The sequence below is a fragment of the Neodiprion fabricii genome, chromosome 1, assembly GCF_021155785.1.
Source record: "Neodiprion fabricii isolate iyNeoFabr1 chromosome 1, iyNeoFabr1.1, whole genome shotgun sequence".
Lineage (NCBI taxonomy): Eukaryota > Metazoa > Arthropoda > Insecta > Hymenoptera > Diprionidae > Neodiprion > Neodiprion fabricii.
This window is the reverse complement of record NC_060239.1, coordinates 28,191,620-28,219,512: the sequence shown is the minus strand read 5'-3', so window position 1 is coordinate 28,219,512 and position 27,893 is coordinate 28,191,620. Positions and strand designations below refer to the sequence as shown.

The following is a 27,893-nucleotide window of genomic DNA, read 5'->3' as shown; positions in this document are numbered from 1 at the left end:
ACTGTCGAGGAGTGAAACAAAAGTCCATTTTTCGGCTGTAAATGTAAAATAAAAAATGGAATTAGGTGAATATACATTTACAACAAGAAACAAACAGCAAAGACAATCAAACAAAGAAACAAATAAGGCGGTGTAAACATGCCAAGGCGAAAATATCCTGCAAACAGTAACACAGCGTAAGTAGCGATGTTAAAACAGCGAGTGCAGGTGCCTGGTAGTGGTCGAGTTCAGTTCTGTACCTGACGTAAGAGTTGCAGTACCCGCATAGAGGAACACGCGATCCAGGACCACCTTGCTGCGTCAAGATACCGCGACCACGTTTAGGAGCTGTGTTACCAGCGACGGCACCGCTCTTCGAACCTGGACCTCCAATGCCGGTACCTAAATCCGGGTGGGATGACAAATTCGGTGGGTCTACTAAATTCTGGGTCTTACTAATCGGGGCTAAGAGGTGGCATTTTGGACTTTGGGTCTGACACAGGGTCTGAGACGAGCACTGGGCCTGAGGTTTGTACACGTGGACCGATTGCTTGTTCGTTTTGTGGACTAGCTGCGTAAGCTGGCATCCAAGGTTAGTGCGAGGCGTATGGATCGGTTGAAACCCCAAATCGTTTAACTTTGGTATCGGGTTTTTAGCTAGAGGGCAAACGGGTTCGTTGTCGTCATCGTAGGGTAGAGGAATCTGAGGAAAGGCCAAGTCAGCTGTCGGCGAACAGGCAAAGGGACACTGATTCTTCAGTATTGGTTTTGGACATGGGGCTATGCAGACCGAACCGTCGTTGCACGGTGTTATGCAGACGTCTGACAGGGGGCTATTGCCTATATCCAAAGCTGACGAACCCAAACGTCTTCCACAGGTGCCCGATGGCTGACCGCAACTTTGCTGCTCCACTCCAACGCACGGGGAAACGCAGAGGCCTCTTCGATCGGTTGTGGGGATGCTGCAGACACCGGACTGTGAGTAACTTCGACTCCCTTCGGCGGTCGGCCCAGTCTGCAGGTGACTCTTAGGCTTGGTACCGCAAAATGCGCTGCGCTGAGACTGTGACACTGTGCGTTGGCAGACCTGAGACTGAGACTGAGCTTCAGAGTAGATGCTTTTCTTGCATTGCGATTGTTCGTTCACTATAGTTTTCGGACAAGGAGGTAAAACGCGGACTCCTGTTCTTGGGAATCTTTCGGACTGGCTCTTGCCTATTGGACAGGGCAACGTACCCTGTGGTTGGTTCAGTTTTCCCATCACGCAGACGGATTTTTGATATGATTCATACTGCGGCTCGGGCTTCCTTGCAGATTCAACTACGATTGGTATACTGCAGGGCTTTTTTATATCGCATACCGGAGTCTTTTTAACGTTCTTCAACGTCTCTACCACCTCCTTTTCACTTGCAACGAACGATTCTTCATCGCCTGCGTAAGCGATTCGAAGAGATCCCTCAACATCCTTTATAACACGGCCACGTGGTGTGTTCTTTTCTTCGTGGTACGTATATGACTCTCCCTCTTCCTGCGGTTTTTTGTTGTGCCTGCCACCCGAAGGTGTTGTCGCCCTGGGTGGATCATCGGTCTTAACTTTTGGGGCTTGAGCCTTGACGTAGCATGCCGGTGGTTCGGGTGGTCCTTGAGCAGGAGATTTCGACCTTCCCGGTGCCGGTGTCGGAGATCTACTGGGAATGTAATTGTGAACTTCGACCGGAATCTTCTGCATGGCAACTAAATTCCGTTGGTACGGGGGAATCGTACCGGGTTTCTTCAGACCGGTCATCAGCGACCGATTGCTCGGTGTTTGCGATCGAGATCGCGGCTGGGACGAATCTCTAAAATGAAAGTCAGGTGGAGGCAACGGCAATGGCTGTGGCGTTACCGACTTTGGGACCCTCCTCTCTCGTCTCACCGTCTCTTCCATAGTATCATCAGCATACAAGATTTCCGCTGGTGCGCAGTATCCGTCCGGACCAGGATTTGCCTGGACCGTGGGAGTTTGCGAGCGGTGGCACACTTCTATCTCAGTTTGGTATTGGTCTGGCTCATCATAGAATCCCAACGGTGTGTACGATCGGTCTGGTGCGGTGGTTAGAGCCTGCTGAAACGGGGAAACGCAACGTTGTGGCTCACATTCGTTCGTCAAGACCTGAGTTTCTTCGCAGTAACATTTTTCTTCGGTGTAAGAATCCTCAACGCAGCTGTTGTCCTCCGTCAAAGGTGACGTGGTCAATGGTGAATAGGCTCTATCCGGTGCCGTTGTCAAGGCGTTTACCATTTCCGATTTCCATTGCTTTGGTGTGGAATTTTTAATCGTTGTGGGTGGAAGTCGCTTTATTCCAGATCCCGTTTCCTTTACAAACTGCACATGTTTCTTGGCGCAAGATGTTTCCGCTGTTTGTACCTGCTGACGTGAAAAATCCTGTTGGCTAAACTTTGCGCTGAGTCTGCGTTCTTGAAGAGTTGGTGGTGGTGGTCGTCGTTCGGGAATTTGCTGCTCACGCAGAGTTTGATGCACTTGCACTTGCTCTCGCAAACTCTGGCGCCTCTGTTCTTCCATCTCTTGCTGCCTAAAGTTTTCTTGAATCCTGATTTCCTCCGTCAACTCTTCATACCTATGTGCATCGTCTTCTTTGACGGTCTGGTGGCGTTCTATGAAACATCCTTCGTCCGTACTCTCTTGCTCGGTGATGCTCACACGTTTTCCCATGTTGGGTTGAACGGATGACGAAACTTGGTGAACAGCTGTCGTTCGTTCTCCTTCAACAATTTCTTGTTCCTCCTGTTTAATCTTCTCCATTAGCTGCTGCGTCCCAACAGCTGACGATATGACCTCAGCACATTCTGCAATATCTCTCCTATCAGAAATGTTCTCGACCTCCTGGTCCAGGTGGATAGATCGTCGATTTTCTACTTCTGAACACTCTTCGTCTTCATCATCAACGACTTCCACCGTCTTCTCGTAGATCGTTGTCTTTTTAATGTGTATTGGGCCAACATCATCCTCAGTAGTTTCAGTCACGTAGTCATGCTGACCTTCGATGCCCGCAGGGCAAACAGCCACGTATTTTGGTACGACTTCCGATAAGGTAACGCTGTTTGGTCTTCGGAACGTGAAAGTTACTTCCGTCTCTACTACCGGAGATGCGGGTTCTGGTTCCGGTTCAGGTTCAGGTTCTGGCTCTGGTTCTGGTTCACAGATAGCTGTTTTGAAGAGGCTCACTTGCTGCGGAGCCTTAGGTGGACACACTGGCCGATACACCGGCTTGCAAACTGGCTGACAGGGCTGATGACAGACGTGATGATGATGATGGGATATCTGTTTACGCTCGCAGGTTTGCTGACTTTGGCATGTATGATTCTCACATGATACCTGCTTTTCGCATATTTGTTCCTGTTCGCATACTGTGTCGCAAATTAGAGCCGGACACGACTGTTCGTAGATGTTTGTACCCGAAGTAACAGTCGCTGTCCAAGGCTGAGGAGTCGGCTGAGTTATTTTCGTAGGCGTCAGAGATCTTCGCAGACTCTCTCTCGATGCCGCTCTTGAAGTTGGTCTTGAGCAAACGACTTCTCTTGATCTCGACTCTCTCTGAGTCGTTACTCCGTGGAGTTGTACCCTTCTGTATACCGGGCCGGAGCAAGTCGCCTGTTCCATTCTTGCTCGTTCTTCGCTGTGCTCTCGATGAATTTTGATTTCCTGTTGCTGCTCCATCAGTTGGTTTTGTCGTTTTTCTTCAATAGCTCTTTGCTGCCTTTGATTTAGGATCGGGTTTGGGTTAATGTACAAAGGACTCGCTGTTGGGTATGTGATATCTTCAAGTGGTTTCGCCGGGGGCCATACAAGGCTCTTACTTTTTACGGAAGGTGGAGGTGGCGATGATGGAAGACTTTCGAAATGAGTTTCTGTTACTTCGTAGTAGTCGGATTCATCAAAGTAGGAGTCTGTACAGGATAGTAAAGGGAAACAGGAACAGGAATGACGTTTTGACATTTCAACCGTTTCATAGGGTTTCGTTTGAAAGTTTTTTATAGGTCCGGTAATTTCATTCCACACAAGACATGCGCGTTCAACAATACGGTAGTTAACATGGTTAGCGGTTTCGGAGCGTTAAATTTGGTTAAAAAGAGAAAACAAAGAAAAAATTTGTAAGTATAAAGCACGATCATAGATCCACAACCATGACCGCTCATTTCTTGATTATTCCTATGCTTATTTTACAATAATGAAACCATAGATTTTGTTCGTTTCACGTTTTTCGAAACAGGTATGTATTTGAGATTTGGAATTGAGCAATCATGGATATGTCTCTGGCTGCTAAACAGCAAAAAGCCCTTGAACAAGTCGTAATAATACTGAAATCATGTGATAAAAAATAATTCTTAAATATCTAATTAAAGTCTATGACCTATATTAAACTTCTCGGAGGCACTCCACTCTGCGCTAGTTGCAAAACTGCGGAGGAAAAATATAAAAAAATTTCTGGAATTGAAAAATATGAAATGATTGGTTGAAATGTGTGATAGCTAGTGCAAAAATGGAGGGTAGCAGGTATTGTGAAATAAACAAATCACGAGATAAACGAACACTGCAGGTTTTATGACCATGTTTGGATGGGTATACGTGTATGTTTGCGACCGCGTGTAAGCTACATGTTAATTTAATGCTGCAATAAAACGGCGGTCGAGGGTCAAGTAGCATAAGCGAACACGACACGAGAACCCGAAATCAGGCTTTCTAAACAATCTGCAATGAGTAAGGGACCACGGAATTAAAATCAAATCGTTACTGTACACGTTAATAAGCTTTGTATATGATACAAAGCCTTTTGATGTCAATTAAGAATAAATCGGAAATCTCGTATCATTCCTTTAATTTAATTTTTATTTGTTGAAAAAGAAATTCACATCTCATTGTCACAGCATGATGAATTATTGATCAGCAACGATGATTGATTTTAAACGATATAAGACGAATCGACATGTCAACATAGAATTCGTTCGTTTGAAGTTACGATATATACATGTATACAATATATATATATATATATATGTATATGTATAATATAAATAAATTTATCATATATATATATATATATATATTTATATATCATATGGGTATATGTTGAGAGCTGCTTCACTCATTCGAAAGAAAGAGAGAAGGGGCGAGGTTTTTGGTTGAAAGTTGGAGTAGCTGAAAAAAGATAAGAAAAGAAGAATTATGTAAAATATGCCGTAATGTCTGTTTACCTGTAACGCAATTTATATGCAGATAATCTTTGTGTGCTGTAAAAAAATTATCGTGAAAACGTATCACAGAAATACAACTAGTGCTGATTCATGCGTGCGTATATAGGAATACCCATGTATGCATGTATAGTCCATGTGTCTTTCCGATTGCAATGACTCTACCGCACGCCTATTTGTTTCAATTTCCGTTTGATGACTCAGGGTCAAACCAATCAAGGCACCGTATCGCCAAGTAATAATGGAACATAATGGAACCAATGATCTATTTTCATTTAGAAGACGACCTGACACCAAGATCCATTGTATAGCGTTGTGAATCGTATATTGTGTTCAAGTATAGGACTCAACCGACGTAACGTAGCTTTAATGTCAGTTTGACGCGGGCAGGCATAATGAGCGTATTGATTGATTGAAAAACAAGACAATAGCCGAGTGGCGGAAAAGTTTTTTTCAATTTTGTCTATGGCCATGTAACGATTGAATAGTTTCAATTTCCGTCTTGTAAAATTTCGCACTAACAATAAGCTGAAAACTTGACGCTCGACTTGCGGTGCGATGTAAATCACTCTGTTTCTTATGGCATTATATACATATATGCGTACAGTTATTTAAAAATCTCGACAGCAGCGAACAGCTCTCAACAGTTGAGTAGGTATATGAAGGTAATTGATGTATGCGATACGATGACTTTTGCGACAACTGGAAGATGGAATGACGGCGTATATGACGACGAAGCGATTTTTTCGTTTTATTGAAAATGAAGACGATATGGGCGATGTAGCGAGTTATCATGAATTATTTCACGCAAGCATTTTATGTAATAAGCTAAAGCTTAAAAATCGTCAGTGTGGACTACGGGTTACGTCCTCATACCTCTGAAGAGGGAACTTTTGGGCTTTGGCAGTGTGGAGTATCGACCTATTTACAACAATGAAACGTGTTAAACGATCGTGTAGTGTTGTGTATTCTAGGCTTTAGGCTTACTGACATGTCAAAGATCCGAGGTTCGACGCTTTCTGAGGAAGTCTCATCGAATTTCTCATTGAATACTTTGAGAGAGTAGGACAATTGACCACCCTAGCCGCAAGATCGAGATTGCAATTGAATGAAGGGCGTAATTTAGTTCACAAACAGAACGAATGCGGATTGCTTCGATATCTCAGTATTCGGCCCAATTTCCATCTTTAAGTGCTAAACGTAACTGTAGAGTAATTCGGGATTACTTTTTATGCTTCAATGCGCGTCCGTACTGGTCGTAAAAATGTCCATAAACCAGGAGTAAGGTTTGATAGGAAAGTAATAAACTGAAACCGGTAAACGCCAACTGTTACATGTCGGTCAAGTGCGTTTGCGACGATGGAAGCGGGGCACGAATTGGATTGTGTATGTACGTGTGTGTGTGTGTGTATGCGTGTATGTGCGAAATGTATGTACGTAAGCTGTTCATGTCTCAATCTGTACCGCTGTGTCAGTTTAGCTCATCGGTTATTTTTGCCAGGAGGTTTTATTTTCAAGCAAATTAGTTTCGCGTACGTCTAAATAACGTTCATATCAAGTGAATGAAAAAAATTATACGTATGTAGTTGGATCTATGAGATCTTCCTGTGCGTATCATAAATTTCACTTAAATACAATAGAATGTTGCGATAAAAATTTACTGTCAACCTCGCCATCTGTTGGTACATTAAAGGTATCGTATTTGATAACAAAATTGCGGGGTCAGAGAGTACACACATATTTTTTAAACCACATGTACATCAAATCTTGTTCCAACGCTCCGTTTCGTCTTCTATCGCATATTATTATGCCTGTATTGTCGGTTGTATTCACAACTGGCGGAGTAGACTGACGTTGTATAGTCTAAAGGATTGTTCTCTTTACTTTCTAAGTTGCACTATTATGTCATACTCGATTGAGGATGGACTTACCAGTGACGTTTTGGCTCTGCGGACGGGGCAGAGTGTTGCTGCTGGAGTTCAAGGATGGTGCGGACACCAGACTGGGCGCGGTTTGAACGCCTCCGAAAGGCTTCGGACCACCAATGCTGTTCGTCGACGATGCCTGAAAACATGAAACGGGTTCCGAGTGATTCACCCTGGCCAAAGTATCGCCCCAACGGAATCTTAGTAACTAGACACCGTCGCGATGCCGTTTCATCAAAGATTAAGGAGAACGATGCAGTCGGAATATAATTATACCTTGAAACCGCAGCGATGCGCGATATCCTTTTTTTATACCCAATACGAAAGACACCCCACTCAACTAACGATAAAACTAATTCGCTTCGAGTTGTGCGACGCTCCGTTGCTCGAACGACGATGCACTAGTTTATTATCGCGGAATCACACTGGTTCGGATAGATATTAATCGTTCGAGGGAGTTACCTGGACTGCAGGGTGCAGATCTGGTGGACTCACAGGGACGAGCGCCAATTTGGGATGACTGCAATTCACCCACAAACACACACGTCACAATACAAGAGCCATGCCCACGTGACAGACGCGTTGCGAAATCAATTAGATCGTGCTTTATAAATAAGTTCGATTCGGATGAACCAATTCGTTAATAGTGTAACGTTCTGTCATCATCCCGCAATGCGTCTTCAATGCGAAGTGTTAATTATGGCGAGGACACGTAAGCTTTCCGCGTTGGTATATTGCGTAGGTACGTTATTTGACAAGGACGGTGAAAAAATAAACTTTTTCACCACGTCGGTTTAATATTACTCATCGACTTTGTTCCTTAATAGCTGCCGAATGATAAAAATAAATTCAACAATTACGCGACGTTCATGCGGGCCGGAAATTGCGAACAACCGATTTTCAGACTCTCAGGTATTGTCGGAAAACAGTAATTAATCGTTTCCGGCGAATACGCTCAGCTTCTTAAAAGAAAAGCTCTCCCCTTAATAATAAGTTCAAGTAAAAGTAAATCACCTGCTTTCGAACTGGGAAAGGTTGGGCTGCAATCGCGAGGAGGTCAGTGATCGGTTCCTCGATGGTATTGGTTAGTTCAAACTCGCACAAATTTTGATTATCACGTTTTGGTTCGAGGTAAATATCTGTGTTAACAGTGTTATTGTACAAAAGCTTGTCGCCGTTGTTGGTACTGCCAACCTCGTTCCCCGTCTGGATGATGAGCGTACTGGTAAAGGTCTTTGAATTCTCGCCCGCACCATTGCGAGTCACGTTTAGTTTCGCTTGATTTTCGGGCGATCGTGGAACCGGCGCAGACGAGGATAATCCGGAAGTACCGTTTTCCATGCGAAGACGTTGAACGCCGTCTTGTATGCTGGCTACGTTGATCGGTCGATTGCAGGTCTGGAAAATGGTTTAGTAGCAAAAATTCACGCGAAAAACTTTGTTAATAGCTTCCAACGATCGTTATAGACCCTCGATTCGTTAAAATTTTAGCTATCCTTGCGGTTAATTCGGATATATGTATATTATATCATAATCTGCGTTCAATTAATTCAATGAAATATATAACACGTGATTATACAGAATATGTTATTCGATTCATTCAAAAGTTTTGTGAATAAAAGCGCCAAGCGGACGATGCGAGGTCGATTCTACTCTGATTAGAAAACTTTAGCTGTCACACAAAAAAATCGAGATACGATCAACAATACTGTACATGTTAAAAGCTGCTTAACAACGATCATGCTTATTGCATACATTGATAACAAATCCTCAAAAATTTACTACCCATACATGCTGCGCTAAGTACAGTTATGCAGCGTCGACTTGTATCATCGGACTAATCTAACGATGGATTAATTTTTTTTATCAATTTTATATAAGTTTTATATTGCTCGACTTACGAAAGGCTGGGGCGACGAGTGATTGTTCAAAGATGGTGACAGAGGTGCCAAGGGAGGGATACCAGCACCAACGTTAGCCAGTGCTGCGGAAATGGTGCCAGCGGGTGCCTTGCCGCTGAAAAAATTGCAGAAAAATATTTTACTCGCTGCCCCGCGTGTATTATATCGAGGTTATCCTTTCAACGATCAGCACGCACCGCTTAATCCGCCGTATTTTTAAATTACTGCCGCTATAGTAGTCCGATTATTCCACAATCGACTCATTGCCGATAATAGAAATTAATCGGTGGTATAAATTTCGTTCGTTGCATGGTGTTATCATATCTTTAATTGCACGAAACTAACGCTAAGTGTAAGGTATATGGGATCCGTTAGGACGCCAGTGGTAATCGATGAAACGTTTCAAGGTAATTGCCACGTGTATTCCGGCAGTGTATATTCCTAGAAGAATTTATGCCCTAGGAATTTTTCTTACTCGTAGTTCGTGCGTCACCCTTCGGCTATTTCGGGCTATGGTATCCCATGGATGTAGGTACTCACGGTGCAACTGTGACTGGGACGAGGCCTGAAGCTGGTGGATTTTGCCTGGCTACCAGCTTTGCGTGGATATCGCAGTAGAGCTTGTTGTTGATGTTGTAGTAGCCGACATTTTTCAGGGACGTACCGCAGGTAGAACATTTGAAGCATTCCACGTGCAAGTTCTTGTCCTTTATTCTTACGAAGACGCCCCTGTTTGCGGAAAAAATTGTGTCAAATAGAGTCGCCTCGTCGCATTCGTATGTAGGATTCAAAATCGAAGCGTATTAGTTTCGATAGCAGCTAGACGATGTATGCATATTCTCTATCATTTGAATAGCTGGTCTTTTGATGCCGTTTGCGTAATCTACTTGGACAAAATTTTACATAATACTACAGTTATTTCAAGAGAATCAAAAATTCATCTACGTTTTCCAGATGAAATAAAGGACGAACAGTGGATGATTCATGTTCGAAATCATCTCGCTGGCGTCATCCAAGATCTGGATAAATCGTACGTTTCTCTCTATGTAGCTGAATTCGCGAAACCGTGCAAAGTGTTGCGGATTCTTTTCTCCGGAATTGTAATTAGTACAAAAAAATCGTATCGTGGACGTAAGATAAATGGAATACGGTGTGAGAATGAGCTTTTTGAACACCCATCACGGATTTATCTGAGGTATATCTGGTGTTCAACGTTTGATAAATTGTAAAATTGCTGCCAGGCTTGAAAGATGGATACAATGTAGAATCCCGAAGTAAATATGTTAATTTGCAAAAAACAATTCTGGAGGGACAACCTGTAAAGCTTCGAATGGTAACTTCACGTATGCCGAAAATACCGTGTATGCACGATAGCGAATATTTCGCTGTACAATGTACACATCAAAAAGCAAAATTACGTGCCACATGATCTACCGATACAAGCGCCAAATTCTACGAATACGGATAGTGAGATAGAAAGATACGTGTGGTAAGCGTGAATATTTGACCAGTGCTGATTGTGCGAGATGGCTTAGGTATGTAAAAAACATCATACGCGTGACGAGCGCACGATAGCTAGCGGGACAGATGAAAAGCTATATAGCGACTTTTCATTGCAACAACGAGTATAGGTAAACTGGTCACTACTTGACGATGCTGATTGTCAGCGATTACAGGTATTATGAAGATGAGGGACACGTTTGTAAATAGAGGTGCGTTACGTGCAACTACGAAGGTTCATATTCTGTGAAACGAGATTTGATGAGGTGAGAGGAAAGTTGTACGAGAAGCCGAAAGACGCTAGGCAGGGCTGTGCGCAATGACTCGGTGAAGTTGAAACCGAGATTCGCTGACAAGCGCTACGAGAATTTTCAGCTTCAAAATTTTGGCGAAAGTGATAATAAGAGTGACAACTGGATGATCGTGGCGTGCTGTAGAAAGGAATGCGATCGTAAAAGGCTGGTTAAACGAGTAAGGTAAGTGTACCAGTTATTGACCCTGTCCCAATTGTTGAGCTTCTTTGGTTGTATCTGTTTGATCCTTAGTTCTAACATTATCGAAAAATAAATTCGTATTGTCTAACCCTCTAGCGATTGGTTTTGGTCATCGAGAAATTCAAAATTTGTGCCGTGAATTTATAAACGTGTCAACAACTGGTACACTCACCTTATTGGAATAGTGCACACTTTGCATTTACAGGTAACCTAAACCCGCGTAGCGTCTGCAGTGTGTAGTGTGAAAACTATAGGCAAGTGATGTAGGTCGATCGCAGCCTGCGCTCTTTTTGAAGTATAAACAGCGTTCTGATACGAGAGCGGTAATAGGACAGACATAGGCAGGCAGAAAGATACGATAGATAGAGTACAGTCAGTCGTCCATGCCCGTGCACGAAGAAAAACCAACCGTTGGTATTAATGCATATAGTTACACAATTGATTTATCGCAGTTGCGGCAAACGGGAGTTTCTGATGAGGGTTTCGTCTCTTCTCGGTGGAGGTGATTACGTTCGGATTGTCCGGGCACGGAGCATTGATGGAAATTCAAATTTTGCTGCCCTTGACCGAGACCCATAGCCCGGCCCAGGGGTGTCGGCGACCTTGGTGAGGTGGCGCGACCCCCCACGGCATGACTGACCGAAGAATAAAATTCCGTCCGGGATGAAACTAGGACATTAATGCAATACCCGAAGGAGGTTACTCATTGATCAATGAAGGGGTGGGGGATGGGGGAATTCGCAGAATACGCTATCATGACGGAGGGAGCGAGAGAGTCTAATGATGACCGAAGCCCCAGGCATTACACCAGCACCGCATTAGATACCTCGCGCGATCAATTTTCTGAAAGTGAAAAAAGTGTCAATGGGTATTGTTCCTCGAGGGTGAACTTACACGATGAGCCTCTCGCAATCCGCGCAGATGTTCTGTCCGGGTGGCAGGCTGGTTTGTGGTGTCGTTGGCTGCGGCTTGGTCTCCGGTGCCGAGACGTGCCTGAGACCGGTAAGACCGGTGATGCCGGCATTCGTCGGGGTAACAGTACCGCTTTGATTCGTGGGTTCCGCTATTTTTGCAAATTCGTTATCGTGGGCGTTCGCTGATTTGTGAATTGTTTGTTGTTTTTTTTTTTTTATTTTTATTTTTTATTTCAGTGACGCCAAAGGGGGGAGGAAGGTGACTTAGTCTCGTTGCGAAAGTGTGATACCTACCTTTTTACCATGAAGTTAGCAACGTTATCGTAACGAATCATGCTAAGGAAAAACCGTTACTTCGTGATTTTGGTATTGTTTGAAATCCGGTAGACCGTAATAAAACAAAACAAATCTTCGTTCCTTCAAAATCGTTGTAAAAATAAGAAAATGGTGATTTCTTTCCCAATGTTTCCGCACGATAAAGTTACTAACTTCAATCTCGTGCCTTTTTACTCGGAATACAGCTTCCTGCACATTGTCGGCGTGATGACCACATGCTAGTCTCGAGATATTGCTCTATGTAATGGGAGCAATGAAGATTGACCGATGGTGTATGAAACGACATTGAGAAATTGATTGAAGATTTATGTATAGTATAGTGCTTCTTGTGATAGCCCGAATAGTGCGTCATGCGTAACCCTGAAGAGGCTGTCAGACGTGTAAAGGGAATCTCTGTGCAAATTTCAATCCCCAGATAGGTAAATGCAAGGAACGTCAGCGAGACTACGTCACCTCCACAAGTCTCACCCCTCTAGTTACAATAAATGGTTATCAAACGATTTCGGTGTTTACTGTTAGGCTGAAAATGGTTACAACTCTTGAATTCTAATTGACAGAATCTGTGGAAAAGCTCTAATCGTTGAAATTACAGTAGTTCCAAGCTGTCGATTTCCTTGTATACTAACCGGGTTCGGGCGACCTTGGCTCCTTGTCCGCCTCCTGGACCATTTTGAAAACTTCGCTGTTCTCGGCATTGTAGTTCTTCTCATTCTTCTTGAAGTTGACCCTGAAAGCGCGGTAGGTTTAAATTGACAAAGTATACACCGAATTTTGTTTCCGAAATGAGCTCAGGTAGCAGGATTGGTTATCTTTGATTACAACATACCCCAGTACTCCACCGGCGAGAACTTCTGCCTGAGCAGACAAGGTTTCTGCTATAGTTTCTTCGCTGTAGATACCCACCGGGCTGTTGTACTGCTTGTTAACAATAGACTTGATAGGAGCTTCCCCGTTGCCGTTCAACTGTCAGCGAATAAAACTGACGTGTGAGCGTTATGTCAATTGTGTCGAAAAGTGTTCAGGAACCGCAATAAAATGGCGATTATTTTCACTCACGAATGGCTTTGGGCTGAAGTTGTGCCCGCTTCCGATCAGTGGTCCATCCTGCTTCTTCGCTGCCAGAGATGTCTTTGTTACGGGTGAAATACTGGCCGCAGGGCTGGCTGGCTTAGGGGTTGGAAGGGTCGCTGACACGGGTGTCACGCTGGGTTTCCATGTGCTGCCGCCTCTGAAATAAGAAGATCGGGTTCAGGATACTTCCTCCGCCTGCATCGCGTAAGCCGCTCCTCGATTTCTTTGTGTGAAAAAAAAATCACCTCTGGATGGTTATTTCGAAGTTGTTTCCCGCCCTCACAATGACATCCTGAGCGTCCTTGTGCCTCAGGTTGAACGTATCCGTGTTGTTCACCTTGATCACCGAGTCGCCAGCCCGGAGACCAGCTGCCTCAGCGGGAGAACCCCCGTTCACCTGCGCAGACAGAGCAAACACATGATATCGAACACTGCATTTCTTCCAGTCGAATTAATGGCGGCACACTTTGATGCAGGGAACCCGTAAGCGATTGCTCTGTTTTCATACGTGGCTTGTTAATGCCGGAAGAGAACGCGAATGACCCCACCGATGATAGCCTCGATAACGATAATGATCGTCATTACAACGGTGATGAAAAAGGAGAATAAGTGTCTTCCAGGCATCGTTTATGCGGTCTCAAGGATCTATTTTTATGGAACATGGCACGTCGAGCGCCGCACAGGGTATCAATTAACCGATCCAGACTCCGGGTTCCAGACGCTGCTGCTTCCTCGGAGGAAAAAGGAAGAGAGAAATTGGTGCAATGGGAGATGATCACAGAGGGGAGAGTGAGAGAAAGCAAGCTTGAGAGAGAGAGAGAGAGAGAGAGAGAGAGAGAACGAGCGAGAAAGGAGGGCCTTGCGAATACTGGACCTTCATTCATGAGATTTAAGACGCAGTTCGAAGCCTGGTGCATCAAGTTATCGCAGCTAAGGCATTGGCCCCATTTCCTGGGCCAGTATCAGAAATAATTAACGGCTGAGGCCTTCTAATAAATGACTACTGCTGCCAAATATATTGGAATTTATCCCGCTGTTATTTTTACGGCTGCCTGCAGTCGAATCGCGCAATGATGCTTTTGAGTGAATCAGAAACTGGGTCACCCTGCCGCTAGCAACTACTTTGAAAGCTGCCGTATTTGATGAGCCATGCCCCCCAGCATCCGCGATGATCGTTCGACCGACGTTAACAGTTTTGATTACTTGAATCGAGGTGTATTCGATCGATTATTACTCAAACACTGTGATCGACGCGGAATGAACTTCTTCTCGTTCGGTGGATTCTTCTTTTCTTCTGATCATGATCATCATTCGTTCGATACTTTCTTGAAAAAGAAACCCTGTCGATGCGGCGCCAAGTGTTCAACGAAAGTTAAAATTTATATTGACGGCTATAATAATTCGAAAGTTTATAATTGGGGTGCAGGTTGCTCAAGATCGAAGTATACGTGAAACGAAAATTGTCCACCTGCCTTCCTAGCAGATTAAGACAGACGCAGCTTTAACCGGTTCGCGTTTCACCGGTATGAGATAAAAATAGACGGTTTATTATCGCATACTGACCTTTGTACAGTCAGCGCTAACTGAATTCCAAAACGCGATCTTTTCCTTCCGCTACTCATCCTCGTCTGATTCACCCACTGTGGTATATTAGTGTTTCTACAAATATATACTTGCCCAAATTACGTCGCAAAAACAGTGCACTATGATCAAAAGGCTGCGAGCAACCAAGTAACTCCGGGACATTGTTTGCACACGAAGCATATTGTCTAACTAAATGATTCGTAAATACGGAATGGAATTCTCGTCCATCGTCTTCATAGTATGAAAACAAGAGAAGTCATTTATCGTGGAACGTAGAAACTTCCAATGCTAGATAATGTGTTTGGGTAAGAGATGATGGTAGTCGGAGTCGTCACGCGCGACAGCTGTGTCAAAATTTGCAGTACCTGATCCCCTGGTATATTTTCAGAGTTTTGAACGACCTCATTACGGGATGCGAATCTCAATATTCTCCAGCTAATTTTGTTCGCGTCGTATCTATCAAGGTGCCATCGTTTGGTCCGAATTGGACGACCTCTTACGCTGCAACTCGGCGCGAGGAAATATCTGTATAAATTTATAGAACGAACGGGATGTGCGCCTGTTAAACTCGCGTTAATCCATCGATTCCTCTTGTGTCTTGGCTTGTGTGTAATCGGCCTCGTGAAATTGGGATGGAGGATGAGTTTACGCCAAGGGCCGCAAATAGCTTTGCGCAGAGTTACGTCAGTGTTAGCGTGCGTAACGCGACACTGTGAGTCGCGAGTCGAGACCGATTCGTTCCGGCGCCTATTTTCAATTCGTTAAACGCATGCTGGCCGAGACGTCAGCACCACAGCTTCTCCGATAGCCCAAGGGGGCTACGTATTTCCCAGGGAAGGCTTTATTTCTGTCTGCACTTCCGAAACCACTCGTGTGATACCGGATCACTCTTGAGTATAAAATGAGGACAAACCAATTCGATGGAGCTTTGATACTCTCGCGGAAGTTCCTGCTTTTATTTTACCATAGGTGCTGCATTCGACACTCTTAGCTCCGACTGTAAGATGTTGATTGTAAAATACCTTGGTTGCTCCTCTGGCGTCTGCCATGTTTACGGAATATTTTCGACAACACAAGCCCAAGGCTTATCCCTGGGCGGAACGCCCGTCAAATAGTCTGTGAAACTGTTTGCTTCCTGACGTGTTCATATATTATACTTTCGGGGTATGTCGTGAAGGTATAATAATACTCGTCGGCAGATAACCTGAAGAGTATTTTTTTTACTGAATTGGACGCGAGCATGAGGATTGCTATCGCAGGGATATTTCTACGTGTTTACTATTCGAACTCGGGCCTGGTACTTAAAACTGTAACAGCAACACCACTGCCGTAAGTCTAGATCACCGTTATACAATCTCCTACTGATTAGCGTTTCAGCGTCAACGCGTGTGACAACGATCCTCTTAGTTCCTACCGAGAAATCGTTTGGATACTTTTAACCTCCCAAACACGTTAAGAAAATAATTGAAAAAGAAATCGATAAGATACAGAGTGCAGGCTTTTACCACATTCGTGCAAGTTTCTACTCGGATGGCAAAAAAATCGCCTCTGTATCCCGCAATTTTCCTTCGGTAGGAATATTGCACCTCGCAAATGCATGCTGCATGTATCGAAAGAGCACCATTCGGTCATGCATTTGGCAATCTATCAGACATATATATGTGTAGAATCCCGGAAAGCCCTGAGTTGCAAGATCGTCTTTACATAAGCGGTGAGTGTAACTATTGCGTTGCACGTGACGTGACTGAGTCAGGGTTGAACTTGGAACCGAGGAACGTTCTAAAAATAGCCATGGACCGGTCTAAAAATAGCTTCTTATTATATGCACTCGAAGGAGTCGAGACGAGGCATTAGGCTGGTGCGCATTCCGATGAGCGGGTTATCAGAGATGGAACCCCTCGCCGCGCTTCTTCCATCTCTCGCCCATGGCAGGCGGAATGCATTCCCCAGCTATGACGATCAAGCACAGGTTCTAAAACCCAAAGACCGTGCCGTAACACGCTGATGCAGTGGGTCGTTTGGTCCCGCTACAAGTCTCCTTCTCGTGCCGGGGATCAACCCACGCGTGAAATACTGTCCCTGACGACGAACTGCAGGGTGGGCCCTAGCCGTGGATAGGTTTGGTACCGAGTTGGCTTCGCTATTAACGATGGAAAACGAGCCAGGGCAATAGATGCAGGGCCGATGTCTTCCGACTGTTTCGTTGGGAATTTCTTACACCTACGTTCGTACGCGAGGGCGATGCTTCTTCAACTTCAGATGCGGGAATATCGAGTAAGTTGTTCCTTCGGCTGTGACTCGGTGTGTTTCGTTATTCCGATATGTGAACAGAGAAAGCGAGAGTGACGTAACCCTTGAATTTGAAGCGAGATTCTTTCGGCTTAGCCGAGTCAATGATCTCCGATGAATATTCTCCCGCCTCTTCATGCCGAGTCAACCTTACATTCAAATTCGTCGACCGAGCGTAATGAGCCGGTAACATGATATCGCGAGGAGAGTGTTTTGCGCGTCGCATCGCTGAATATTGTCTGGGGTCAGACTCTAGCTGTAAGCTTCTAAGCTCATGTGATTAAATTAATGAATATGTTGAGTCGATCTAACCGTCGGAAGGCCGATCAGTCGACCTGAAAATTGCGTCGAGATCTTTAACTGCACCCAATGGTAAAACATTCAAGTCGTGCATTCTCGTACTCGATTTCCCCGAGACTCATTCTGTCGAAAGACCCGTTTTTATCACCGCGTCGAACGATTTAATTTATTCTCACGAAAACCCAACTACCGAATCCGCATAAAATTATACTAAGAATTAAACCTCCGGAATGTTACACGTAAGGGGAAAACCTTCGTTAGAGATGCAGATTATTTGGAAAGCTCGTTGAGGAAAAATAACGGTCCGAGACATCGAACGCTAATCAATTTCACGCACTCGTTTCGATCATTATCAGATTAACGTGGACGCTGTAATCGCGTCGAGCCATACAAGTCCACGCCTTCGACCATGACCGTGAGATCACGGCGATAAACGCGTCATCCATCTCCAGAAACACCTTGTCAAAATTCGTTAACCACAACTTCCCGAAGCTTAATAGCTGAGCGTATGATTGTAAATAGTCATGATCATCGCTTCTGAGAACAACGATGTTCCGCAGAAAATGACTTGACTGTTACATCGACTTATACTACACGGCCTATTATATGCGAGCGTAAAAGTGAGCCGGGTAAGTGAGAACGAGAGAGTGAATTTTTTACGCGCGGGAAGAGAGAAGGAATCTGCTAGAAAGCAGTCAACTGTATTCGCTGAATATTTTTGTAATTTATACAGTTGAAAGTTGCTCGGTAAAGGTAGATAGGTTATTGTCAATTAATGCAACTCAGCGCTCATTTGGTACCGAGTACTTCGTGACGTCAGCGACAACCATCGTCTCGATTCTTTTTATTTCCGTCATGCTGAAATGTTTATACCAATGTCAGAAAACCGAATCGCGTAAATCGAAGCCTACCAATCAAGCATTATTTATACATTATACTGCCACGAACGTACAGCTTTACGAATTTAGCTTCGACATACTTTTCACATCTTTCTGCGAGTGGCTGTTATTGGTATCTCTTTGAAGTGATACAAGCAGATGGTCCCCATTACGGATATAAATTAAGTCTTCGATACAATTTTCTTATTTTACACATATTCCGAGAACGGGGATAGTTGTTTGAATGAACTATCTGCACTTGTACGTCAGATGCGAAAATTAAACATGCACACTGCATGTTCTGCGCCGCTTGAGCTGCGAATTCCGCTTGCCGTGAGCGTGAGAAAAACGTCTGCCGACACTGTTTCCCTGGACACATGTTATTCGTGTTTTCGAAATTCTGAAAATATTGCAATCTTCCACCGCATCACATACACGCCTACATGGACATACAACGACAACGATGCCAAGTCCCGTGAGCATCGTAACAATGTAACATGTAATATGCAACGGCGAGCACACGGCAACGTGTACATACCTATAATTTACAGATAAGAGGGAGTCGTATCTTGACGAACGCGACGATTCAGTGACGCCGTCCGGTGAATTTACCTGACGTCATGCTGCGTTCTTGTGTACATCCATTTAGGTATAGGTATGTACATATTCCTCGTATCCTACAGGCATTGATATTAGCTCGCAGGCTGGCATCGTGTGCGTGCCTGTAACCGGCTGTCAGTCTATATGATATACCCAACGAACAAATTTAACAGGAATATTATTCACGGTGAATTTGTGCGTGATAAACACTTTCGCTCGGTATTCAACGGTTTTAGCTCGTAGCGCGCACGTCGCTGTTTATTTATTTAGCCGCGTATACATATATGTACAATTCACCGGAGCCTTTATCTCGAGTCAGCGTTTATTCAACGCAGTTGTAACAACTGGTATGACGATTTTATTTGTCGCAAAGTCCGTAGATACAATTGCATGTATTCGAATACGGCTGCAGTGACGCTTGATTCCGTAACGGTGTAGATGAATCAGAAGCTCGACAAATTATCACCGATCATTCGTCATTGAGCTTCCAGGAAGCCTCCGACGATTTTCTCTGGTCGAAATATTTCTCTAATATTAACACTGCGATAAGAACCGAGGAGAAAGATGCGACTATCCACGTGTAAAGCCCAGCGTGTGACTAACGCTCAGGTACAAAGGTCCGACGATAAATTCCAGGTCTACGCACATGGGTAGCGCGGTCTATTACCATATATATTATATTTTCATTTGATTCCACCGTGATAAAGACGGGGACTCTCACTGTTCGTCCGCGTGATCATCCACCTTCCGCTGTACACCTAGGTACGAACATGTCTACCTAATTGCGTCGAACGATCGTCTCCGTCCGTTGTTCAGAATTATTTCTTTCCTGCTCGTTGTTTTTCAGGTCATCGCCTCGCGCAGGTCGAGGAGCCAAATGCCCGGAGATAAGATTTATTTACTCGTGTAGGTGTTTCCTGTACCTTTCCGTAGGTATATAATTGTATAGACATTTATAGCCCTGATTTGCCTGTCTGCTTGTCTACCTTCGCTTCGTATGTTCGAAAAAAAATACCAGCTCTCTTTGCGGACCGTATTCCTACGCGTACTGTGCAAACGGATCACTGGGAACGATCGATCGTTCGCGTATCGGTTCCTCTCTACCGGTTCCTCGCCTGAATCATTGACGCTCGATCTCACAGCCGCGGACTTGAGCCTGTCGGATGTTGCCTGGCACAGGTCGTAGCCTCCGAGGTCAAGGTGATCGGTGATCTCATCTTATTATTGCACTTCAATGAACAACATTCCATCGACAAATGTCTCTCGTTGTGGTTACGATTTATCTGCACGGTTGATCGTTTATGTGTTCATTCACGAGAGTGCGGGGATTTGCAGCTTGACCTGAAGTATGCGATGAGCGAAGACGTCTGGTTCTAAACGATACTCTTAGATCAGAGAACGAAAGGCGTATTCGCATAAAAAAGAAGAAAGAAACGGGTAATTACGTATTCCTCATTGTAGTTACCGCGACGAATTCCAACGCAGTTTTGCAAATTCCATCCTTCCGAGTGTAACACTGTTAGTATTATAATACTATAATACTGTATAGATTTACTAGTTCTTTCAATTTCAAGTTTGCGTTTTTGCTGAATCACATTGCCGAGAGCGTCTTTTGCTCCAACTAAAAACCTGCGAAACTCGCGCCTTAGTCATAGAAATTTGAAAAAATCATTCACCAACGTTTAGTTGCGCGGAACGGTGCAGTTTGTTAAACTTTTTCATTTTTCTACTTAAAACAGTGATTCATGCAGTGTAGGAGCTCTAAGTTGACACAGCGAAGCATGCCGGCGGCGCCGACGTCGAGCGTCGAGAGGTAGTCTCTGGTGATCGGTGACCTCATCTTCCGCCCGATGAGCGTCGACTATCTCGCTGCGTACGTTTTATCCTGACGAATAATAATGATAACATCAACAGGAATAATAATAACAACAGTGACAAAGGATGACTGCGGGTTTCGGGGGGCGGATGTGACGCGTAGGAATGTGGTTTAGCTGTTAGACAGGACGGCGCGTTGGGAGATAAGAAATTTTGCAAAAAATGCGAACAGCCCCCTGTCCCAACCTCTCGAGCGCCGGTGTTACTCGCCCACATCGCGCGATATACATATTCTTTGTTTCGCTCGCGATGTCTTTTCTTTTCTTTTCCTTTCTTTCCTACCAAATACCTAATTGTACGAAGACGCCCGTTCTGCCGCGTTCTTTGTACTTGTAAGCCAAGGTGCGAAATACCTCGGGTCAATGTTTTGCTTTGATAACTAACTAAATCCTCGATCCCTGAGGCGGAATTCCTAGGAAGTTTCGATAGTTGTATCTGATCTTCATAGATATCTACTCGTGGTCTGTACCTGGCTGACAATCTCACTGCGGAATTTCTTCTCGGCAGATGTGGTCACGTAGATGTGTATAATGTTTATGCATATGTATATGTATAATACATAGCGTTAACCTACGTGCGACGCGAAACCTCTGATAACGCACCCTGACGTTGAATCAACATTGCGAAATACTATCCTTTGTCTCGGAAAAAAATATATTCGCACGTTTTTCTTTACGACGGCTATACCATTATACAGACCTGTAAGAGAATTCCGCTTCGTTATAAGGTCGACGGACAAAAAGAGCCTACAATGCTTCTCACAATCGGAATATTATGCCGGCAGTTATTGTCTTCATCAACGGCGCTGAGATCGAGGTACATGGGAAACGCGAGTTCAATGTGAGTCGAGCGTGATCGGAATTCGCGAGGTGTTACCAGAAGTTTTAATATCCACCAGGTACACCGTCGTTTAATTATGAATAATTAATCGGTGCCGGAACGAAGAATCTTCCCAACAACTTGAGCTGCCGTATCATTTTCTTCTTTCGCATGTTACAGACATTGCGTGAGACGAGCGTTTGATTTTTTTTTTTTTTTTTTGTCGAAAGGCTTCCGTCTATCCGACAGATCGAAAGGTTCACGGTTCGATCTCAAAGAGTGCAAGGTTTAAGGTATCGCGTTACAACTCGGGCGCCTGGATTCTAATCCTCTGATTTCCCCGTGTCGATAGAAAGGCAAACTCGGCAATAAAATTTGCGGGTACGGAGCCAGTTGGCATATTTCCCACACCTGTCAGTCGATCCGGCGAATTTCGATGGGCGCCGAGCACGCGTGCCGCATCGTTTTTGGCGCGTGCAGATCGGGGGGACGATCGGTCGGGAATTTGGCGATTCTCAGTTGACCAGGGAATCGTTAGTCCGTTCCTTCGTTTTCTTTTTTTCTTCTCATTTACCAGCTGGAAATACACCGGTGTGGTAACGGTCGAAAGAAAAGGCGAGACACGCGCGCGAGCAAGCGAATCCCACGAGTCGGAGGAAATATACACTGATTTCAAAATGGCGGACGAAATAAAAGCGATATTTTTATATCCGCGAGAGTAAGCTTTGTCGGCCGGCACCAGGCCTTCGTTGCCTCTATTAATACCAGCCACCGCGGCGAGGCGAGCCGGGGTTGCAACAGCGGACGGCCTCAACGAAGATCTCGAAGGAAGGGGCAGCCCCGGCGACAGGGGCGGAAAAAAGTGGCGAAAACCCCGGTGCGGAGATCCGGCTGACAGAAGTCTCAACGTTTTACCAGGACTCGTAACAATATTATTAACCCCGAATTACGGATGTCATCTCGTTCCGCGTCTAAACGATATCGCGTAAACTTCCAGGGTATAAATGCTCGGGAATTAAATATTTACACATGCCGTGCGTAGGTCGACGAACGAATTCTCCGATTGATTTTTTTACAGAACGAACTGTATTATATCAGGCGTGAAAGAAATGGACCGTTGGTTCCAACCTTTTTTCACACTCCGTAGCTACGTTTGGAAAGAAAGACACGTTGGACGTACTCGTTGGACGGCGAGGATTGAAAGGGACAATGTTCCTCCTTGAAACACCTTGAGAATCAGGCTCAACGAACGGCTGCAGGTGGAGGCACGGTGAATGCGGTCCGTAGACTGCAGCCAGACGACAACGACGATCGGAGCAAATGAGACGTAAACTAATTGATCTCCGTCCGGCCACTGATTTAGCCTGATACCAATACGAGTCGGCCCGTTACAAATCGGTGTAAAACTTTTCAAGAGCGTTGCTCGTTGCTCCGATGTAACCGAAAGCGGGTCCCGGCGAGCAGGCCTTGACCAGACGAGTAACGACCAATCAAGAACGGTTCCCTCCGATGACCGGCTATAAATCCGTCCGATCCATTCGTCTTCGAATTCGCCGTTCCTCTCGCGGGATGCAACGCAGCTTCGTCCGCGAGCACGGTCGTTTGTCTTTTCCCTGGTACATGGCACCATTAGCCGCGGGACTCGAAACTTGAGTCGTGTTTCTGCCAAGCCAATGGAGTCCTCGCTTTACGTTATCCCTCGGAGGCAGAGAGGGTGCAGATTAATGGAAGGAAGTCTTCCTTCGCGTAAGTGGAATACCGGTACCGTAGCATGGATCTTCGGAATGCAGCCACGATGATCCTGTCATTTTTCTGTAGATATGTACTTGACGTAATAAACATATACTTATCCATCTATCTATCTATCCGACGGTCAGTCTCTCATATTCACGTCATCCCAATTAAGGTGCCTTTTAGCCATCCTTAACGGAGGTCGGAGGAAGAAGTCGCGACGATCGAATATCCTGTTTCACTGCACGCTCTTGTCAGCTGGTGACAACCCTGGGTCCCGGGCCAAGACGAGAAGGTTACGCCACTGGCACGTTATGTTGGGTTCTCTTCGTCGAAGTCGGTGGTGGTATATTCGTACCGTGTGCACTCGAAGCTCACGCAATCTTCCGATCGCGCGGCTGCCTACGCAAAGGCCTCCGTTCTGACCGTTCGCCAACACGCCCACGCACCTCACCTCTTCTAGGTGCAAAAACATGTACGACCGCGAATTCGAGAGCTAGGACGACGCGTTTAACGCGACGAACGCCCTTCGTTTCCCTGCTTTTTATCCCCCCTTTTGTTTTTCGACATTACGTCGCGTACGTTACGACGCACGTATCTCAAGGCGCCGTGTTGTAAGACGTATTATGTATCTACGTCGACGTCCGCATGTAAGCTCCGGTGACGTCAGACGTGCCCCCGTAGACTCGACGTAGACGTTATCACCTCGTCGTCTTCGCGCCGGTTTGACTCCGTTACGTGCTGAAATGTTGTAAAATCTTTTTCGCTTTTTCCATCTCTCCTTACGGGCAATCGTTTATATTCGCAGATACGCAGGGACGTGATTTTCGCTCGGATCTGATAATCACGACGCCGTTGCATCGGTTCGAATTATCTTTTCTAGATCGAAAGTCACGTTCCTGCGAACGGACGTTGTATGCGAAGACGTAATTTGTACACGTCAAATGAAAAGAAATGAGAGAAAAAAGAAATGCACGAAATCATAATTGACGTTATCTCGTCATTGCATTTCAATCGGAGCCGCGGTTCAACGTCGATGACGTAACTGCTGGTTTGGTTCTACTTCCGTCTAGAGATATGCAATGTATACGGGTTATACGTATTAAAGTTCAAGGACAGTCTCTCCGTTTAAATGTCGAAATTCCAAACCTAGGGTCGCGGACCGCCACTCTACAGGGGCCGAATTAATTCATGACATCGTACCGATAGTTTCGACCTTCCAAGTATACCGCGCGTCAATTTTCTCTGCCAAAATCTCACGCTGTACCGCTGTTAGAAACGCGATGATCGTAAAAACCGTCGTATTATATAGTAGGACGCGACCCTGTACAAAAGCATGACGGTCGGCGGAATTTCGCAAATTTCACACTTCTCAAGCATGCAAGTATGCCTCGACGATTGCGGTTTCGTATTTCCTTGGCTCCGAGCAAACGCTTACGACGATGACGGTGCAGCGGTGCAACGTAGACGTTACATAAATTTCACAATAATATAACGAGAAGAGCGAACAACAAGTTATCTTTGAAGATGACTCGGAATTCTTCGCTCACTTGCATATCGTGCACTCCTTGTGAACATGAGTCCTCTTTTCAGGGACTGATTGATATACACGGACGATAATTGAGCAACTTGCAATTCGACGTATTCCGCTGTCGTTCGTCCCAACCAACTTTCGTTCGGTTTCTCTTTCTCTGTCGTCGACGATTCTTTAATCTCCGATACTTGTCGGCCCATTACAGCTCACATCTGGCTAAGGTTTCACCCTGAACAAAAACGGGCCATTTGAGAATTTTTCCTTCCTGGAAGGATTTAAATAACGTTCCGTGTGACAATGTTCGTAGACACAGACGTGAATACGTACAAGTCAAATATATGAAGCTTTCGGTGTAAATTTTACTTTTTTCACTGTCACATAACACGGGGGTCGTGAGTCGTCGCGTAGCTCAGTCGTAGGAATAGAAAAAAAACAAGTTAAAGAGCCGTCTGGTCTGGGCTTGGATCCAGTCAGGATCTCATTCCATTGCTACTTGTATGTGGAACAGTAGTTTACGGTTACGGAGATGAGTTTCGTGTTTTTAATAACTTAAAAATATCCGGCACGAGGGAATAATTTAGTCAAGTTTATTACCATTTATAGGTCGTAAACAATTTCTACATATACCTATAGATACATCGATTTCTTCTTCAATACGCGCACGCCGCAGCGAAGAAAAGTCAGTCAACCTAAAAACATTGGCACTTTCAATAATTCTCGAAATATCTATGAGTTGCTGTTCGTTCGATCGAAGCTCGCTAAAATTACAGCGCTAAATCTGACCGTCCTTTCGACATTCGAGTAATCTTGCAAAGATGCTTTGGGCGATTTATGCGCAAGTGTGGAACTGGAATTGCGAATAATCTAATTGAGAGTTTCCCCTATAATCGATTTAGGTCTACTTTCAAAAAAGAATTATACACTAATTAGTAGCGACAACGGTATGGCTGTAAATTGTCCGACGTTCCAACCACGAAGGTTATTCTAATAGAGAAAAAAACAAGTAAAATTACCGTGTAAATTATACGTTATCGTTACGTGACGATATCGGTGACACTGAAAATGCAAGAATACTTACGCGGGCGCGAGTGGGCATTACATTTTCAACTGCATGAACATTTTTTCTTCCTTATTCCTTTCATTTTCACGGTTCTCGTGATTTTGACAGTGACTGAAACGGACGCCTTACAAGAGCCGTTCTGTCCCAATGTATGACATAACTCATGGTCAATTAGGGACACGTATCGTTACAATGCGATAGTCCTATCGTGCAGCTGTATTGATACGTGAATTTATAGCTTACAGACCGCGATTAATTGTGGAAACTTGAGATCAATCTGCGTCGGAGAAAAGAAGACACGTGTATGAGGAGGGCCGACGGCACTTGAGATGGTTGAAAAGGGGTCATCGAAGGGTAATTTGGGTAGTCGTTCGAAAGAATTGACTGAAAAACTACGCGTGAAGATGCGTGTCTATTCATTGTAAGAATAGCACATCGTGCAACATTAATAGCCATGGAATTGATACAATTTCACTCACGAATTGTACTACTGCCCCCCAAAATAGCGTCGGGCTGAAATTGTGTCAGGTTAAATGCACTTCACGAGCAAAGCGACGAGTGTTTAAACGGTGCGCCTGTGTAACTGCCACCTGCGACGAGACACGTTTAATTATTACCAAGTTTTCGTCGGAGCGAATGAAGTTTTGTCAAAACTATTCGTTTCCATATCGCTGGATCGTTTCAATTTTAGACACATCGGGTGTATCTGAATTTATTTTTATAGTGTCTTCAAACAGGAAACTCGAGGGCGATCGTCTCCCGTTTGGCGTCGCGGCGCGTCGCGGCGTCTCCTTGGTACAGTGGTGATATGCGTTTCGCAAAGGCACCTTCTCAAAATAGCCATTAGCCCGCCTAAACAATTTCACTCATATTACATCTCGCGAATTTTTTTCCTGCCGCAATCGCTCTGCGCGTTCATCCAAAAATCGCGAAACGTAAAATACCGCGATTACGTTTTCCTTGGACTGAACGCGGATTATTTAAAATATTCCAAATCGTCAGCGAAATGTCTTTCAAACTCTCTGTTGTACTCTAATGTCAGAGACTCGAATTAAGCGCCGTGTTCCAAGTCACGTCCGTCCAGCCAATGCAGGCAATGGATATACATAACTAATCGCTTAGATTTCGTTAGTGCATCACGACCGCGTAACCTGAACCCCTACGAGTATTTGGAGTAGAAGCTGTCGCAACGGCTGGTCCGCTCATCTGAAATTTGTCGCGATATCGTTTTCGCCTTTCTCTAATTGCGTTATATACCTTCAGCAAGTAACTGGTTTTTCTGCAATTCAATGGCGAAGCACTGTTTTGGTAAAACATGGAAGTAGTTTAATCTCATCAAATTGAACCTGAGCTCGTCTAATCTGATATACCTAATACAATTCCCTCATTATAATTGGCGGTTGTGAATCAATGAGCCGGTTGTTCAGCGAGAGCATGTCGTACATAACGTGCTCAAAGGCGACTGTTTACCAAATGGCATAGTCATTCTTTGTTTAAATATTTTTACTCGGATAGAATTAGTCATGCATGATTCCGATCTCACTGCATCGGTGAGACAACCACCCACCTTCGAGAATACAGAAATATTTTTACAACTTTAATCACAACGCCGCCTTTATTGTAACATGTATATACTTGCAACTGACCGTTAAAATAATTCATGCGAACCGCGAAAATATATATGAAGCTTGTAAGAAAGGCACGTATATGTTTGTTATACGCGAGTGCTAGTGACAATGAATGTCGGGCTGGTTTCCACACGCCGACATAATTGCTTAGATAATTTGGCACGAGCACGAGTTGAAAAGGAAGAGTATAAAAACAAAAATTGAAGAAAAAACAACTAAGAAAAA

The 27,893-nt window shown here is 44.6% G+C and overlaps 1 protein-coding gene across 1 annotated transcript in view; it reads right to left on the bottom strand.

The window, feature by feature from the left end:
- Window positions 1-27,893, bottom strand: part of LOC124187875 — a 32,641-nt gene that overhangs the window by 3,292 nt on the left and 1,456 nt on the right. The window contains exons 2-12 of the mRNA XM_046580062.1: window positions 13,616-13,767; window positions 13,356-13,527; window positions 13,126-13,262; window positions 12,926-13,026; window positions 11,484-11,718; window positions 9,596-9,784; window positions 9,056-9,170; window positions 8,169-8,552; window positions 7,161-7,293; window positions 6,106-6,150; window positions 240-4,095 (exon numbers count right to left, since the gene is read on the bottom strand). Coding sequence (XP_046436018.1) covers window positions 240-4,095; window positions 6,106-6,150; window positions 7,161-7,293; window positions 8,169-8,552; window positions 9,056-9,170; window positions 9,596-9,784; window positions 11,484-11,718; window positions 12,926-13,026; window positions 13,126-13,262; window positions 13,356-13,527; window positions 13,616-13,767 — 5,519 coding nt within the window. The remainder of the gene's footprint in view (window positions 1-239; window positions 4,096-6,105; window positions 6,151-7,160; window positions 7,294-8,168; window positions 8,553-9,055; window positions 9,171-9,595; window positions 9,785-11,483; window positions 11,719-12,925; window positions 13,027-13,125; window positions 13,263-13,355; window positions 13,528-13,615; window positions 13,768-27,893) is intronic.